This window comes from Scomber japonicus, chromosome 21, assembly GCF_027409825.1.
Source record: "Scomber japonicus isolate fScoJap1 chromosome 21, fScoJap1.pri, whole genome shotgun sequence".
Taxonomy (NCBI): Eukaryota; Metazoa; Chordata; class Actinopteri; order Scombriformes; family Scombridae; genus Scomber; species Scomber japonicus.
The window spans coordinates 5,719,717-5,737,056 of record NC_070598.1 but is presented as its reverse complement, the minus strand read 5'-3'; the positions used below and the strand labels follow the sequence as shown (position 1 = coordinate 5,737,056).

The window sequence follows — 17,340 nt, the reverse complement described above, 5'->3', positions numbered from 1 at the left end:
AAAACTTTACATACTTACAAAATAAAGTTGCAGTATGCTGTTCTCTTAAAAAAGTAATACATTTCTGTTAATGTGAACCTCACACATATCCTGTATATTCATTGTAATCCACATTTCTACATAAATCCTAATAACTTCAGACACAACCAACATGTCACATATTGTTTATTGTCATGTATTTCATTGCAGTAGCTACAATATTTAACAAAGGTTTAAGTAGAACACATCCAAAGGCAAGTTTCATTCAACAGATTCACAAGAAAAAAGTCATTTGACATAAAATAAGACTGATATGGATGTCGTTGTCGTTGTTGTTGCTGTTGTTGTATTTTTTTTTCTTCTTCTTCTTCTTCTTCATGTATCGCACAGTCTAAAACATTCATTTTCTTGGTCAGGTCGGCCCCTGACTGGAACTGACCTGTAACTGACGAAGGCAAAAATGCAAAGTTTTGAATGGTTGCAGGCGTTTTTTTAAGACATGCAGCTTCAAATCAAATGAGAGCGAGAGAAGAGTGGCACTGCTTTGTATTGTATTGAAAGTTTGTCCAGAGTAAACCCCTTTTCTTTTTCTTTTTTTTAAATAGCCACACACAAATATATACACCACAGCCCATAAAGTAGGTGAATATCTGGGAAAAATCAGGTCTCCCGTCCTTTTTAGAGTCACACTGATAAGAAGGCTTGATGCAGAGTATATAGTAAGTACTGTAAGCAATGACTGTACAGCATTGTAACTGTTATATGAAACCACGATTTTTGCAGACCCGGCATAACAAATGAAGCCTAACTAAGTGATTCTGACAAACAGAGTAGAGAGTATACTGCAGAAGATCGATCAGACAATTCAACCATTGTATTGTTTTTTTTTAAATGTCTAGTTTTGTTATAAAGGACAAAACAAAAAAAGAAATCCACCCCAAATATTTAAAGTCTGTAGGTCTACTGCTGCCAAAGATTGGCTCCTCCAGGGGGAAAACCTGCCAGAGCTGAAGAGATATACACTGGATTTGTGTTTGTGTGTGTGTGTGTGTGTGTGTCTGTGTGTGCGTGTGGGCTGCAATGCAATCCTTTCCCAAAAAAAAAGTCCACTGTGATATTGTCTGAAATAAAAAGTAGAGTAGAGTCGATGTAGTTCTGAGAAATAAGAAATAAATATGTTTAAAGCAAAAAAAAAAAGCTCCAATCTTCTGTTAAAGATGTTTTTTGGTATCTGCAGCCCCCTTAGAAATGTAATGCCAATACATGATAGCACATTTTAACGGATACAAAATTCACACACACAAAAAAAAGAGTTAAATTAAACCATAAATATTCAAAATGTTTTGGGTTGAAATCCTGCAGACTATTGCCAAAAAACAATGTATTGCAATGAAATGTAATATCAGATCTATCTCAGCTATAGTTGGATCGTGGCTTTGAGAAGTGAGCAGCTGCTGCATATATATATATATATATATATATATATATATATATATATATATATATACGTCTTGGAAAATATGCTCATTAACAAATCAGATATTTTCATTTTTCTATATAAAATATGGCAACCTTTCATCAGCTACATGGAGAATCTCCCATCTCACATGACTGAATGATCTCCACCGTAGTTCAGATCATTCAATCATGGCTAAATCTCTCTTTATCTTTATTGTTTTATGTTCTCTTTAGTAGTTAAACTTTTATTTTAATTATTATGTCAGGGTACAAAGGGGGCGTTTTTCTATTGTTGTGTGCTTTGTAGACTGATCTGAAAGACATAATAGTATACTCGTTAGAAAATTGAAGGGTAGATTCTTCTTTTAAAACCACTTCTACAACATTTTAGAGATCTCAGTGTTAGAAAATATCCTCTGATGGTTTTTGGGAAATACAGCAAAAGTAAAAGTATTAGCAGTAATATTTATTGACAATATGGCAAGCCTTAAAAAAATCACATCACCACCAACACCCTTTTCCTCCCATTTATAATATTATAGAGCTACAATTTTTTAAATCACAAGCTTTTATCCGAGCTTTATCCCAATTTTTTGCAGCTGATCCCAAATGAATATTAGCAACAGCAGAAACCATAATCACCCATTATCATTTCTCCAGTCTACAGCGGCTTCAGCTCTTAACGGAGCCGCCGCAGTTAACTGGCGTCAAAGCTCATCTTCACATTTACACAGGCTGACTTTGCTAAACCTCCATGATTATAAGACACGGGAACTGTCTCCTCCTCCTCCGAATCAATGCATCTAGTTTTTAACGCTGTAAAAAGTCAGCCTGAATGAGATATATATATATATATAAATATATATATTCACAAATTTGCTAAGTTAGGTCTGCCGTTTTGTCCAAAGTACATTGCCATAGCAGGCACTTTTGCAAGTCTTTGGCTTTCAGAACACTTTTGCAGGGGAAAACCCTTTAAGAGCACTACAGGCTAAAAGAGAGGCGTCGTCTCATAGCGCAGCTCTAGGAGAAGAAGCCTTTAACCCAGGAGTACAGAGAGTTGTGTTACTAAGCAGGTCATAAAAATAAAGCAAAAACGCTTCAATGGTTCACAGTTAAACAGAAATAAATAACTGAAAGAGTATAAACAGCACATGTTGGACGGAATATTAAATCCCTAAAATGAATAAATTGAGTGTTCTGGTTAATAAAGGAGGGAGGGTTTTTCTTTTTTTAAATAAATGACTGCATCTTTGTTTATATTCACCGATCGAAATGGACACTGGAGTGCAAACGAGGCTTATGAGCAATACAACGTCCTTATGAAAACATAGCTGCTGCATTTGTATGTAAGACGGATCCGTTCTGAATAGTGGCAATATGGAAAAAACTGAAGTTGTCAAAGATAGCTTAAGGCATGGTAGCCCTTCGCAGGCAGGGAGTTTGTCAATCTTCCACTGCTTTGTGGGATTGCTGAACACAGCCATGATGCCTCTGATCCTGCAACCAGAGGTGCCTTCAGTTCCTTTTTCACTGCTGGCGTTTCCTCTTTCTCTCTGGGATGATTAACTGACTGTCAAAGGCCCAGCGTCCTCCTGTATTTGTCCCCCTTTTTTAATCCCCAACTGGGTCAGCTTCCTCCACCACCACCACTCCTTCTGCTCTCTTCCGTTCCCGGCTGTGTGATCCCGCCCGTCTCCCTCTCCCTTTCTCTCGATCTGTGTGGTCAACGCCCCCGGCCCCTCAGTTCGGGCCAGCCGCTGTCATGACCCCTCCTCATTGTGTGCTCCCAGAAGCGAGCGTTCGGAGCCGGTGTCGATTGATGGCGTCCTCCAGGAACCCGGCAACCTTCTCACTGTCCTCCTACGCAGCACACAGGACATGACGAACATCAAAACTCATTCTTAAGACTAGATAAAAAAAGTCTGATACTATATTCAAACCCTGCTTCGTTTAAAGAAGCTTTCATATTTACCTCAGTTATGAAGGCGTAGTGAACAAGTTCACTGGCAAGGTCTTTGGAGGTGTCATCTGAAAGTTACACATGATATATTTAAAGTTTTATCTCAAAATATGCAATAAAAAATGTACCTACAGAATAAGGGTCTTTTTTAAAGGATAAGTACAAGACTGTTTTTTCTATTTTTCATTGCCAACAAATGCCATAAAACATCCCAAAACAGCAATTAATCAATCAAACTGTCAGTATCAAGCATCGTGTGTGTAGTCAAAGCATGATATGGCTTATTTCTCTCTGTCATAGATCCAAAAAACTATAAAAAACACATAAATGAGCCTGAGCCTACTGTTTCACTGTAAAAAAAACACTAGCTAACGGGTTAGCAAATCCACTGCTATAAACACTCCCTACCTATTTAATATTTACTTCTATTGTTAAAATGATGCTAAAAACTACAGCAGCTGCTTTCTTAAATTACAAGACTGAAGCTTTAATGATGATTTAAAGTACTGTTGTGGTCAACTTACTTGGAAGGATGTCACAGCTAAGCTGCCGATGAAGTTTATCATCCATCTTGAGAAATAAAGACAGCTAGGGAGAGATGAAAAAGTCAAATTTAAAATCAATGAATTCATGTTTTTGTAACTGACTTAACCTCTAAATTTTTTAAAAAACAATTATTTCAATTGTCTGTAAAAAATAGAGCTTTTACTAAAATGGGCAAAGTAACCCCCTCCTAAACATCTGAGGGCAACACAGAACCCTAAAACTGCTTTAATCAGGAATTATTTTTCATTTTGACTCGTTATTTTCTTTATATGTGTTTTAACACTGTAGCCATTCACTGCAAATGAAAAGGGCATTATTATGTGACTCACATGAGTTTTGGTCCCTTCGTCATTTGACTCCAAATTACAGTGCATCTGAACAACCTACAACACAAACAGACAAAAAGCAAAATGTTTTTAGGTCCTGTTAAACTCTTAAAGTAACGTGCAAAACAACTCAAATGGAAAAGCAACAAGATGGGTGGGGGTGAGTTTTCTTTATGTGTGTTAGTGGCTTATAAGCACTGTTGATCTAATACAGTTGTGGTAGTGTCTGAAAGGCTAACCTTCCTCGTCTCCGTCTCCTGGGGTTCAGGAGTCGGCGTCTTGACTGTCTCCACCTGCTCCTGAGACAAGGAGAGGGCTCGAGGGACGGGGTGAGGCCGAGTCGAGGCGAAGTTCATCAACGGGTAAATCCCATTTCTGATAGAGAGAGAGAGAGATAGAGAGAGAGAGAGCGAGGGAGAGGAGGGAGAGAGACAGAGAGAGAGAGAGAGAGAGAGAGAGAGAGAGAGAGAGAGAGAGAGAGGGAGAGAGGTAAAGAGAGAGGGAGAGAGAGAGAGAGAGAGAGGGGAGAGAGGAGAGAGAGAGAGAGAGAGAGAGAGGGAGAGGGAGAGGGGTAAAGAGAGAGAGAGAGAGACAGAGAGAGAGACAGAGAGACAGAGAGAGAGAGAGAGAGAGAGGGGGGGGGGAGAGGGAGAGAGAGAGAGAGAGAGAGAGAGAGAGGAGAAAAAAAGTTTAAATAATGCTGTTTTCTGTATAAATCACAAAATAACTGATAGTACGACTCACTTCACATCCTCTAGAAACTTGTCGAGTTCCAAAGGAGACACGTGGGAATATCTACGAGACACAAAGAGATACAAAAAGAGCACTGTGAGTGCTGCGCTCGACATGTCATATAATATTCATAAGTAGCCAAAAGATATGAGATATGTTTGATTTTACTTTAGCTGAACTCCTTGTCTGTCGTCATGTTTAATCTCTGCCATGACAGCGTTGGGGTCGAAGGACTTGGTTTTCTCCTCCACACAGTTCTCTGGAAGCAGATCTGTAGACGCAACACACAAACAAAGTCTGGATGTTAATAAAATGATAAAAGCTTATTATTTATTATTGAGTTGCAACAACCCTAACCCTAACCCTCTAAATAATAATCTGCTATATATAGGAGTAAAAAATGTATCACATGAAAGGTTTTACTAGAAACTTAACACCATAATTAATTAATGAGAAGGAAGAAGGAAGGAACGGAAGGAAGGAAAGGAAAGGAAGGAAGGAAGGAAGGAAGGAAGGACGGGAGGAGGAAGGGAGGAAGGACGGAAGGAAGGAAGGAAAGGAAGGAAGGAAGGGAGGAAGGGAGGAAGGGAGGAAGGAAGGAAGGAAGGAAGGAAGGAAAGGAAAGGAGGGAGGAAGGGAGGAAGAAGGGGAGGGAGGAAAGGAAGGAAGGAAGGAAGGAAGGAAGGAAGGAAGGAAGGAAGGCAGGAAGAGAGGAGGAAGGGAGGAAGAGGGAAGGAAAGGAGGAAGGAAGGAAAGGAGGAAGGAAGGAAGGAAGAAGGAAGGAAGGAAGAAGGAAGGAAGAAGGAAGGAAGGAAGAAGGAAGGAAGGGAAGGAAGGAAGGAAGCAAAGGAGGGAGGAAAGGAAAGAAGGAAGGACGGAGGAAATAGGGAAGGAAGGAAGGTAGGAGGGACGGAGGAAGGACGGAAAGAAGGACAGAGGAAAGAAGGAAGGGAGGAAGGTAGGGGGGAGGAAAGAAGGAAGGAAAGAAGGAGGGAAGGACAGAAGGAAGGAAGAAAGGGGGAGAGGGAGGAAGGGAGGTCTATTCATCTGTTTGCAATCTGCAACATCACCACTAGATGGCACTAAATCTTACACACTGGTCCTTTAACCCATAAACAGACAGGAGTGGAAAATGAGATGTTAATTAATATTTTTATTTACTTTTAAGTTATTAGTTATCTCATTCTTTTTTTTTTTAAATTGGATTTTGGATTTTATGAGTTGTATCTCCACCAGAATACATTGCCTCTATTAAAAATATATATATATGTATCTCCACCTGGTGCACGTTGCCTGTTTAAGGGTTCAGTGATAAAATGAATTTCCCAAACTTTAACAGTCTTGAATGCTGTAATGACCACGATGAATGGACACAGGAAGTGATTTCCATGTGTTAAGCTCAGCGTGTGGACGTGAGGAAAAAAAACTCACACTGGTTGTTGATGAGGCAATGGGCGGCCAGCAGTTTAAGGGAGTGGACCTCGAACAAGACTCGGTGGAACAGAAGGTCGTGAGCGGTGGGACGGAGTTTGGCATCGTGACGCAAACAAGACTGGGTGAACTCCTGCAGAAAAAAGCAACAGGAAGCAGAGGTCTGAGTCCGACGACACGTAACCACATGACTGTACAGTATGACCCAGATTACCTAGCGTCACTCCGTTGCTCTAGATTTGATTCTTGGCACGTGTTACTGAAACATACACTGTGAAACTGCACTAAGTCACTGCAGGTGGTCTGAAATAAGCCTAGAGCCAAGATGGTGTGTGTGTGTGTGCATGTGTGTGTGTGCATGTGTGTGTGTGTGTGTGCATGTGTGTGTGTGTGTGGGACAGCTTGTTTTTATCCTCATGTTTCCACGGTTGCAACGGTGTATATTTAGGACATGGTGCCTTTTTTTTAATTTTTATTTATTTATTTTTTTTCAAACTCACTCTCATGAGAGGGTCTTCCAGAGATTGACCTGCATTGATGATGGCCTCCTTGGACACGGCAGTATCTCCATTGGCCTGGATCTCTAGTACTGCCATCTGGGGGGAACAAATAATCAGTTAAAACAGACAAACACACACATGCACACACAAACACACACAGATGGGTATTTTACAAATCTGTTTCTCTCACCTCTAGAGCACAGATGCCAAAGGAGAAAATATCTATGGAGTAATCATCTTCGCCGGCTTGAAACAGAAAAGGAGAAGCTGCATTTTAGAGGAGTATGAAGCACATAGTGAGTTAGCATTTATTAATGAAGGTTTAGTCTTATTACAAAAGACACAATTAACTCATCTATTTTTTTACTGCTCCAAAAAGCAGCACAGAATATTAATTAGATGTCTCTAAATAATTTTATTTGTGGCCGATTGATTGGACTGTGGCTCCGCTAATTCGAGCATTTATCTCATTAGCTCCTACAATTACAATGCACAGGTCTCTCAAGTGGAGGATTTTGCTGTTCATATTTGGATCTTGCAGAAAATAATAGACATCTAATGCTCATTTTGGAGCTTAAAACAGCTAATCATGTTACAACAGGTGCTAATTAATTGTGTATTTTGGTGATTTTACCAGCTCCAGTAGATTATAAAGTCACAGAAAGCTGAGATTTGATGATTAAATTTGACTTTAGGGTAAATTATTCAGTTAAAAATGAGAGAAAAAAAAAGATAATAGATAGAAATGAAGCCAAAAAAAGCTCCATCACACTTAGCTCCTACAATTACAATGCACAGGTCTCTCAAGTGGAGGATTTTATTGTTCATATTTGGATCTTGCAATTGTTAATGGACATCTAATGCTCATTTTGGAGCTTAAAACAGACAATCATGTTACCACAGGTGCAAATTAACTGTGTATTTGGTGATTTTACCAGCTCCAGTAGAGACTTAGTGACTAAATTTGACTTTAGGGTAAAATATTCAGTTAAGAATGAGAGATAAAAAAAGATAATAAATAGAAATGAAGCCAAAAAAAAGCTCCAGCACACTTACCACCATATTCTGGAGCAAAAAAATGAAGATTCCTCTGCTCGTCGCGATGTTGCCTCCCTTTACCGCTGGCGTCTGGGAACACTGGTAAGAGGAGACACATAGAGAATAATACATAGTTTAAATAAGAAAAATAAATAGATAGAGACACCAGTGTAAACATATCTACAACAAAATGATCTATTTCTTACCATTAACAAATAGCCGATGCCACACTGTGGAAAGAAAATTAAGCATAATTGAGATTTTTTTTTCTTCTATCTTGTAAAACTGCAGACATTAATATATTAAAACTACAGTCTGAGGGTTAGTAAATAGAGAAGCCAGTGCTGGTTGTAGTAACATAGAAAGCCCTGCAGGAAGCAGACCTGAGCCGATCTTGATGAGGCCGTTGTGCTGAATGAAGATGGTGTCACACGTCAGGTTGCCATGGATTATTGGAGGTTCACAAGAGTGCAGATAACTGCCAGTAGAACATAAAACATTACAGGTGTTTTTTTTTTAATTAATCTTATGTGTGAGATTTTAAGACATCTTTCATGTTGAAATCCTGGGGGAAGAAATCAGTCAATACCTTAGGGCAGAGAGAATCTGGGTGCACCATCTCTTCCAGGCCTAAAATGTAGTGTAACAGAGCAACATAAATCCTTTTGAAGATACCAATTTTGCTCCATAGAGGGCAACTTGGCATGGCAACGTATTATACTCAACTCAAATACACAAATTTCCCTGTCATTCTCAGTAATATACTTATGTAATGAATGCCACATGCAACTTAGAAAAGCACACACACACACAAGATGACGAAGAAGAAAAAGGATGATAGATTAAAAAAAAAACTTGCATGCTCTTTTAAATCATTTCAACACCCTAAAGATAAAATATATGTCTGAGCAGACTGAGCCACAAGGGTGCCCTGTTACATAATCTCTAATCCTGTTGGAAATATGGATCTGAATAGTGATTGGACTGCAGTACCCTGTGCCGCCACCACTCAACAGACACAGAGTAAACACACCAATATATATACAGTATGTGACCAGAAACACTGACCTTAACATTCATGGTCTTGTGGTTCTTCTTGGTCTTCTTGAGGAACTGCTTGAGGCTTCCCGACGACATGTATTCTGTGATAAATATAACCTGTGGGTTGCAGAGGTTGGAGGTTGGAGGTTGGAGGTTGGTTCATTTACAGGATGTGTGAGCATGTAAAAAGAGGAAAGAAAGACCAGAAAGAGAGAATTTTAAAAACTAATCTTACCCGAGCTTGAGTCTCCTTCATGTCGAGCCAGTACTTGTGGAACTTGACAATGTTGGGGTGTTCGACCTGCATCAGGTTCTCAAACATCTCCTTGATCTTGTCCTGAAAAAAAACACACACATGGGAGATAGTTTAGATCTTCACATTACCTCAATGACCAAGTAAAGTCCTTTATCCTCCAGGCCTGAAAGCAACAGAGCTGAAAGAACTAGTCGGTTAATTGATAAGGCAAGGCAGTTTTATTTATATAACGCATTTCATACACAATGGTAACTCAATGTGCTTTACATAAAACAGAAAAACATGTAATTTGAGAAACATTAAGACATACAGTTAACCCCCCCAACCTCCCACCCCCCACACTAATAATAAAAACTAAGTACAGAAAAATAGAAAGAGAGAAATAAAATGCTAGAATAGAGCTTTAAATATAATATTGCAGCATACAATAATGATTAGCTTTAAAATCATTAAAAGGACAGAGTGCAAATGAAAGGTTAAAATGTAAAGTGCTTTAACCTTCCAGTCTGTTTTGACTGCTCCTTCCTTCCTTCCTTCCTTCCTTCCTTCCTTTCCTCCCTCCATTCCTTCCTTCCTCCCTCCTTTCCTTACTTCTTCCTCCATTCCTTCCTTCCTCCCTTCTTTCCTTACTTCTTCCTCCATTCCCTTCCCTTCCCTTGAGGACAACAGGAGGGTTAAAAGAGCTCAATCATAAGCACAGGAGAAGAGAAGTGTTTTTAACCTGGATTTAAAAATGATTTCAGTTCTGCTGCTAGTTTGTTCCAGTTGTGTAAAAGCTGCTTCATCATGTTTAGTTTGAACTCTGAGCTCGACTATCTGACCTGAGTCCCAGTAGACCCAGTAGATCTCAGAGCTCTGGGCTCGACTATCTGACCTGAGTCAGTAGATCTCAGAGCTCTGGGCTCGACTGTCTGACCTGAGTCAGTAGATCTCAGAGCTCTACTGGGTTTATATTCTACTAACATGTCATTTATGTATTCTGGACCTAAACCATTCAGTAGCAGAACTGATAAGTGTGTTGACAGAAACTTAATCAGCATTTCTTAAACTCCTGTTATTATTGACTGAATATCTTTAGGACTTGGTGCTCAACAAAAAAAAAGCAGCAATTTGAATATGCCAACTTAACATCTAGGAACTTTTGACTTGAGTGCTTTTGTTGCCTGGGGGAGTTTAAGGCGCCAACTATGAGCCACAGCATCCCTGGTCCTCTCTCTTACTGTCAGCTCTCTACTTCAGACATAAAATGCCCCTAAGAATATTTAAAAATACTCTTGGCTGCCAACTAGAAAGTCACTACATTGAAAGAAGTGCAGGGAAACTCTCAGGCCTGCAGTTGTTGTATAAAATATGCAGGATGGAGATACTGAGTTTTATCTTAAGACTACAATGTGAACGGTTCGTAGCTGCTGATAATAACCGGCCAGCGAGGTCGGACAAGACAAGACAGCAGCCTGCAAGAAGAAAACTAATCCTCCGAAGACACTGGAAATATATTAGTCACACTCTTCTCAAGCCTGCATCCAGCAACACAAGACATGCCCTCGGCGAAAAGGAGAAGGGGGAAAAGAGGCAGACCAAGAAACACCTGGCGCCGTGACCAGGAGGCAGACATGAGGAGAAGTGGGCATACATGGGGACAGCTGGAGGAATTGGCCGAGCACCGAGATGCCCGGAGAGCATCTGTTGGCTGGGCAGGGGGTCACGGGCTTTGAGTTTTAAAAAAAGTCCAATATGAATGTGTAAAATACTGTGTCTAGATACATATGTTACTCAAAGACCCTGTTCTTGTTCAAGCAGTGTGTTATCATTGCTAAAACATTTATTAAAGCTTAACCTTTGTGTCGTCCTCACAGGTCAAATTGACCCTGTCTGTTTTGACTGTTCCTTCTTTCCTTCCTCCCTTCCTTCTTTCCTTTCCTCCATTCCTTCCTCCCTCCTTTCCTTCCTTCTTGCTTCCTCCCTCCCTCCTTTCCTCCCTTCTTCTTCCTTTCCTCCCGATTTCCTTCCTCCCACCCCCTTCTCCGTCCTTCCTTCCTTCCATGCTTCCTCTCTTCCTTCCTTCCTCCCTTCCTCCTTACTTTCCTTTCCTCCCTCCCTTCCTTCCTCCCTCCTTTCCTTCCTTCTTCCCTCATCCTTTCCTTCCTTCTTCCTTCCTCCCTTCCTTCCCCCTTTCCTTTCCTCCCTCCTTTCCTTCCTTCCTCCTTTCCTTCCTTCTTCCTTCCCCCCTTCATTCTTTCCTTTCCTCCATTCCTTCCTCCCCGTTTCCTTCCTTCTTCCTCCCTCCCTTCTTTGACTCGAGGACAACAGGAGGGTTAAAGCTACCAATGAAAATAAAGCTGCATCCTAAATCCCAACCTCTTCCCACTCCAAAACCATAAATTCAACCTGTATCTAAACAAGATAAAAAGGATCCACGATACCTCCTGTGCTTTGAAGACCTTCTTGTCGGAGAAGAGCACTTCGTTCCAAACCACTTCCACTCCTTCCTCTGTGTCCATGGCCAGAGATGCACTTTCCACACCGGGGACATTACCTTGGCTGACCTGTAGAGGGCAGACAGATACAGATATAGCATTTAGCATCATGCTAGCACATACATACATACATTTCATACTATAAAAGGCAACTTTAAACCTGCCTGAACAGATTTTACCCCATTTTGAAAAAGCAGAAAGAAGCATAAACACAACACACACTTTCTCCTTGTGTATTGGTTGATATGGTGATTTTTAATTATTTTATTTAATAAACATGGAACAGTATTAGCATTCATATGGAGTTATCTGAGTTATGTTTCAAGCCACCTGATTAATTCTACTCTCAATATTCACTATTCTTTTAATAATGATAATAATACTAATAATATACCTTATTAAGCACCTTTCATACAAGGCATGTAGCTGAAAGTGCTTTACAGAAAGGAATACAATAAAACAACAGCAAATAAAACAAAATTTTAAAAAAAAAGGGAGATTTAGTAAAAATTAGACAATCAAAAATAAATAAATAAATAAATACATAGAGTAAAACTAAGTTAAAATGAAATTAATTAAAAGCCAAATTAAATAAAAATGTTTTCAGCTGTCCTTTAGACTATTTTATCCATCATTTTGGAGCATAATTAAAGAATGCTGTGCTTCCTATTTTCTTCTGGCCTTAATTGTGTATAATTAAAAACCCAGCTGTGTGGATGATCTGAGATCACGTGAGGGATTATAGAACGACAGAGAGCCTGTGATGTAGGTCGGTCCCAAACCATTAAAAGCTTTGAAAACAAGTAAAATAACCTTAAAATCAATTGTAAAAGACATTGGGAGCCAGTGAAGTGTAGCTAAAGCTCCCTTTTGGTCTCCACCAACACCTGAGGGAAAATATCCGTCTCTTAAAAACGCTCCATTATGTTCACCAGCTGGTCGCTAACTTCATAATCATGACGAGCAGTAAAGAGAGGCGGCAGGATGAGCGGTGGCGGCAGCAGCAGAGGCAGTAGCAGCAGCAGCAGCTTGTGTAAAGAATTGGACGAGGTGGATTAGAGGGAAACAGAGCGGGAGAAGCGAGGGGATTGTGGATGAGGGATTTAGAGAGATGAGACACGGGTCACAAGACGGAGGAGGTGGGACCGGGCTCCTAAGAAGAACTTGCAAAAGAATAGAAAGCAGAGTGGAGCGAAGAGGCAGTGGCTGGGTTTATAATCTGGCAGACGCAGACAGGCCCTCGGGGGGATCCATCACTGAATGAGACGGTGTTTATGCAACAGCAGCAAAAAGCTACTCATGCCTCGTGGATACTGCTGCATATTGTGCTGCAGCAGTGACGGTGGTGGTGCAGTTAGTATAGTAAGGAGGCTGGATTTAGGTCTTAATAAGCGTTAATCATAATGCAAGAGCCTACTAATCCCACATCTCGTCAAATTAATGAATCATTTCTACTTAGAAGTCAAGAGACGTCACTTCCAAAGGCTGCTTGAGGATTTCAAGGATTTCCATGTCAGTTTTGACGGCTGCTATTTTGTCCTACTATGCAGCAGCTGACCCCATTTTTCTGACCTAATTGAGATTTCCTCACAAGGATCAATAAAGTATTAACAGTTAGAGATAACATGGCATCATTGATCTCAGTATTGATGCACCAACTGAAAGCTTTCACATGGTCAAAGGGTTTTTATTTTTCCATGCAACTACAATTATTCATATTCATACCAGCCTGCTATCTTCTGGGAATGCTTTGAAAAGTTTTGCTCAGTTCAAATTCTTGTTTCTATCTTTTATTCAGAGTCTTATGATGTTTCTTTTATATTTGCAGGCTGTCAGTGAAGGACAGAAACAGAAATGTGGTGTCAAACAAAGCGATCGGAGGGTTTTTTGTGATCATCAAATCTATGAAACACCTTAGCAACTAAATTCTTACTGCTGCCTTCAGGACGTTGCTATGCTCTAACCTGCTTATAAAAGTAACGGCTGGACTTTAACCCCTTGTTTATCTGTTATCTGAACTATGAGCAGGTCATTTTTTTTTATTGCTTTTGTACATCTATCTATCAGTGTATGTTTTACTAATACCACATATAGCTTTTAAGCTAAAACAAAGGGTTTAGGCTTAAAAGCTATATGTGGTATTAGTAGTGTTTGCTTTTATTTATTGTGTGTAGGGCTGCAAGTAAAGATTATTCACACAATGCTAGAAAATAGAAAAAATGGTGGTTATAACTTCTTGGAGCTCATGTTAAAGTCTTAAATCTAAATATATTAACTTTACTCTCATGTGTGACACATAAAAGCTTAAAATCTTCACATTTCAAAAGCTGTTAAGCATACACTTCCCTCCTCTCCGGCCATTTCGTATCATCCCTGCAAGAAGAAACTAGTTTAAGTTTTAGACATGCACATCTGACACTCCTCTATCATCACCGTTATCGTCTCTGTGGTCTTAAAATGTCAGCTGGGCGTCTCTGATGAGCAGCTGAGAGCCTGATGTCAGCGCTGAATGACTATTATTTAGGTTCGTCTCTAGGCCCCAAACGACCGCCTATTACTGCTAAATGCTAGCCATTGATGTATTCTACAGAGCTCCACTTGTACCACGCGTCGTGACATCATCTTTGACTGGGGCGATGAATGTCAAGAGTCAAGACGGCTTTCAGCACGCGGCTCAACAGGAGGAGGTTTGTTTAAAAAACCGGAGCGAACGAGAAAAAGACAGGAGACAGGAATCAGAGCACAACCACGAAAACTCAAACTAAATAGTCTTAATTTATATTCTGACTTTTTAGACGCCACAGATTTCTTGGTGTTGATGAAGCCAAAGAGAGACATGTTTCTTTACCACAGCGGTTTGTTTACTGCTTCCCTTACAGTGCAGCTTTAAGGCTCTCTCTCTCTGGAGAGTAGGAGGGGTTTTCTTTCCCAGACAAATTGAGCAGCAGAGGAGACTTGACATATAATCTCGCTGCTACCACTCTGTGGGAGATGATAATCTGATTACTGGTATTATAAAGCTGGAACACAATGCTCCGTCTCGCTAACGGCAGAGGGAATTCCTCCGCTTCAATAGCTGTCAGAGGAGGAATTATGTCAGTTTCTCTGTGGCGTCAGGGGTCGACTGTTGTTTACTTTCTCCAGATTTTGAGGGGAACACTCGGTCCCCTGTCCCAGCGTCTGTGTCCCGAGGGTATAGTGGGATCTGATGCTTGGTCATGGTGGCGTGAGACTGGTAAACAAGCACGCTGGATTCTGGGCTCTGATTGGCCGTGGGAAGGGAGGTGGGTTAAGGGTGTGGAAGGGGGATTTAGGGATTGTGTGTTCATGTAAGAACAACACCAACTTCTATTCTCATGTTTGTTAAATCTTCAATCTGAGCCGGGTAAAACTGGATCTGTCACATGAACCGCTCACTATCTCGCCACACAAGTTAATCCTGTACATTTCTCATTCACAATAGTGTTTTTGTAATTGTAGTGTATTTGTTTTGGACTGAAATAACATGGCGGATCAGTACATATAGGAAAAACACTACTACTGCTGCTGCTACTTCAGAGATAAATCACTGATGCTGTTATAAGATCAGGAACTGCTTTCCCCCATGCAACTTTGGACAATGGACCTCTCTCTTCCCATTTTGCTATAGTTAAACAATTATGAACAGCTACAGGTAATGCACATATCCTTCCTGGTGGGTCCCATCTAACCTCCAAATAAGGACATTTCAGAATATGCAATATATATAGTTAAACTTTTTTTACATCAGTATCTTCAAACTCAGTAAGATCCTGCCAGATATTTATTAATAAGTGCAGCAAATTAGACACAATCCACTGCGATGCCATGTAATGTATATTGGTAGGAGACCAATTGGGGAAATATGTAAGTTAAAAGTAAGTTTGCCAACCCAAATTTATCAGGATAGGGAATGATATGCAACAAAGGACTCCAGCTGAATCTACTTTATGCACACAGTCGTTTCAGATAGGATATCTTCTTTTTATAGTTTATCGGTATCAGTTTCTGCTAATGTGGTTGGTATGGTTAAACAAGTATGAACAGCTACAGGTAATGCACATATCCTTCTGTGGGTCCCATCTAACCTCCAAGTAAGGACATTTCAGAATATGCAATATATACAGTTAAACTTTTTTTATATCAGTATCTTCAAACTCAGTCAGATCCTGAAGATCCTTAATAATAAGTGCAGCATTGAGTTCTTCACTAAGGCCTTTAATCATCCATGTAACCCAGACCCATTCACCGTGTTGTACGGGGTGGCCAATCCAGACAATGTGAAAAGTAGTTGTGAAGCTAATAAGGCTATTTTTCTCTTTTTAACATTATTAGCCAGACAGCTAATTTTACAGTCTTGGAAATTTGAAAGTGCTCCTACATTTGATGTATGTGGTTGAGAGAACTGGGAAATGTATTCACACAGAAAATCAGGTACATTATATCCGCTTTTTTACATCAGTATCTTCAAACTCAGTCAGATCCTGCCAGATATTTATTAATAAGTGCAGCAAATTAGACACAATCCACTGAGATGCCATGTAATGTGTATCGGTAGGAGACCAATTGGGGAAATATGTAAGTTAAAAGTATGTTTGCCAACCCAAATTTATCAGGATAGGGAATGATATGCAACAAAGGACTCCAGCTGAATCTACTTTATGTACACAGTCGTTTCAGATAGGATATCTTCATTCTTTCTGGGGTCAATCAATAACACGTGATAAAAATATAGACATTAAAAGAGAAAAATGAACACAAGGAATGGAAAACGAAGCAAAAATAAGACAAAATATAAAATAAATTAGTAAAAAAAAAAGGTGATAGAAACTGAAAGAAACTGAATCAAAAGAGCCTTTGACTGTACTAACAGTTTCAAGCTTGTATTATATATATAGTACAGTAAACTCAGCTGACTGCTAATGCAATCTAATACAGGAGCTATGCAATTAATCCTACCGCGCCTTCATGAAGGTTAAAATGTTCAGAAACTCTTTTAGAAATGTGTTTATTTAACTTTGTGGTAATTTTGGGAGGGGGGGATGCTGCAGCTTGTGGTGCTGTATTTCATTATACTCAGGAGGTGTTTCTAATATTGTGTTCTCCCCTTATTTATATATCAGTGAGGGTTACACTTTGCAGGCTAGACTTTGACTGTTTACGCTGCAGGTTGTTAACAGGCACGCCATGCTCCCTGTGCGGCGCCGAATTAGCTTCTTTCTGTAACTACACCAAAAAGTCCAAATCTCCTCTTCTACAGCGTTTACTACGACGGCTGGCTGGAACATCTGCAGTGACAGTTTTATTGCCGGGATTCGTAGTGGGATCTGTTTTACATGTGTCACAAGGCCAAGGGAATTATCCCAAAAATAAGAAAAGGTGCCTGATGAGTCAGCAGAGGGAAAAAAAGGACAGTGGGAGGATTAGTAAGAGAGGTAGAGGCGAGTACTGAACTACAATATGGCAGCTCTCTTTCAGTGCGATTCTCTCCGCAGAGGCTTCTTAAATGAAAGAGTGCCTTTGTCTGAGACCCGTGTGTGGGTCCAAGTCTGATAGCGACAAAGAGCTTTGTCTC

At 40.0% G+C, this 17,340-nt stretch overlaps 1 protein-coding gene across 1 annotated transcript in view; it reads right to left on the bottom strand.

Annotated features, from left to right (window-relative positions):
• Positions 1 to 2,509: 2,509 nt before the first annotated feature.
• nrbp2b (nuclear receptor binding protein 2b) overlaps positions 2,510 to 17,340 on the bottom strand; it is a 42,214-nt gene continuing 27,383 nt past the window's right edge. The window contains exons 2-18 of the mRNA XM_053342716.1: positions 11,694 to 11,816; positions 9,250 to 9,351; positions 9,042 to 9,131; positions 8,563 to 8,603; positions 8,357 to 8,451; positions 8,180 to 8,203; positions 7,992 to 8,072; positions 7,126 to 7,181; positions 6,936 to 7,031; positions 6,436 to 6,568; positions 5,173 to 5,275; positions 5,017 to 5,067; positions 4,512 to 4,647; positions 4,276 to 4,329; positions 3,925 to 3,988; positions 3,413 to 3,468; positions 2,510 to 3,300 (exon numbers count right to left, since the gene is read on the bottom strand). Coding sequence (XP_053198691.1) covers positions 3,214 to 3,300; positions 3,413 to 3,468; positions 3,925 to 3,988; positions 4,276 to 4,329; positions 4,512 to 4,647; positions 5,017 to 5,067; positions 5,173 to 5,275; positions 6,436 to 6,568; positions 6,936 to 7,031; positions 7,126 to 7,181; positions 7,992 to 8,072; positions 8,180 to 8,203; positions 8,357 to 8,451; positions 8,563 to 8,603; positions 9,042 to 9,131; positions 9,250 to 9,351; positions 11,694 to 11,816 — 1,392 coding nt within the window. The 3' untranslated portion in view covers positions 2,510 to 3,213. The remainder of the gene's footprint in view (positions 3,301 to 3,412; positions 3,469 to 3,924; positions 3,989 to 4,275; positions 4,330 to 4,511; positions 4,648 to 5,016; positions 5,068 to 5,172; positions 5,276 to 6,435; positions 6,569 to 6,935; positions 7,032 to 7,125; positions 7,182 to 7,991; positions 8,073 to 8,179; positions 8,204 to 8,356; positions 8,452 to 8,562; positions 8,604 to 9,041; positions 9,132 to 9,249; positions 9,352 to 11,693; positions 11,817 to 17,340) is intronic.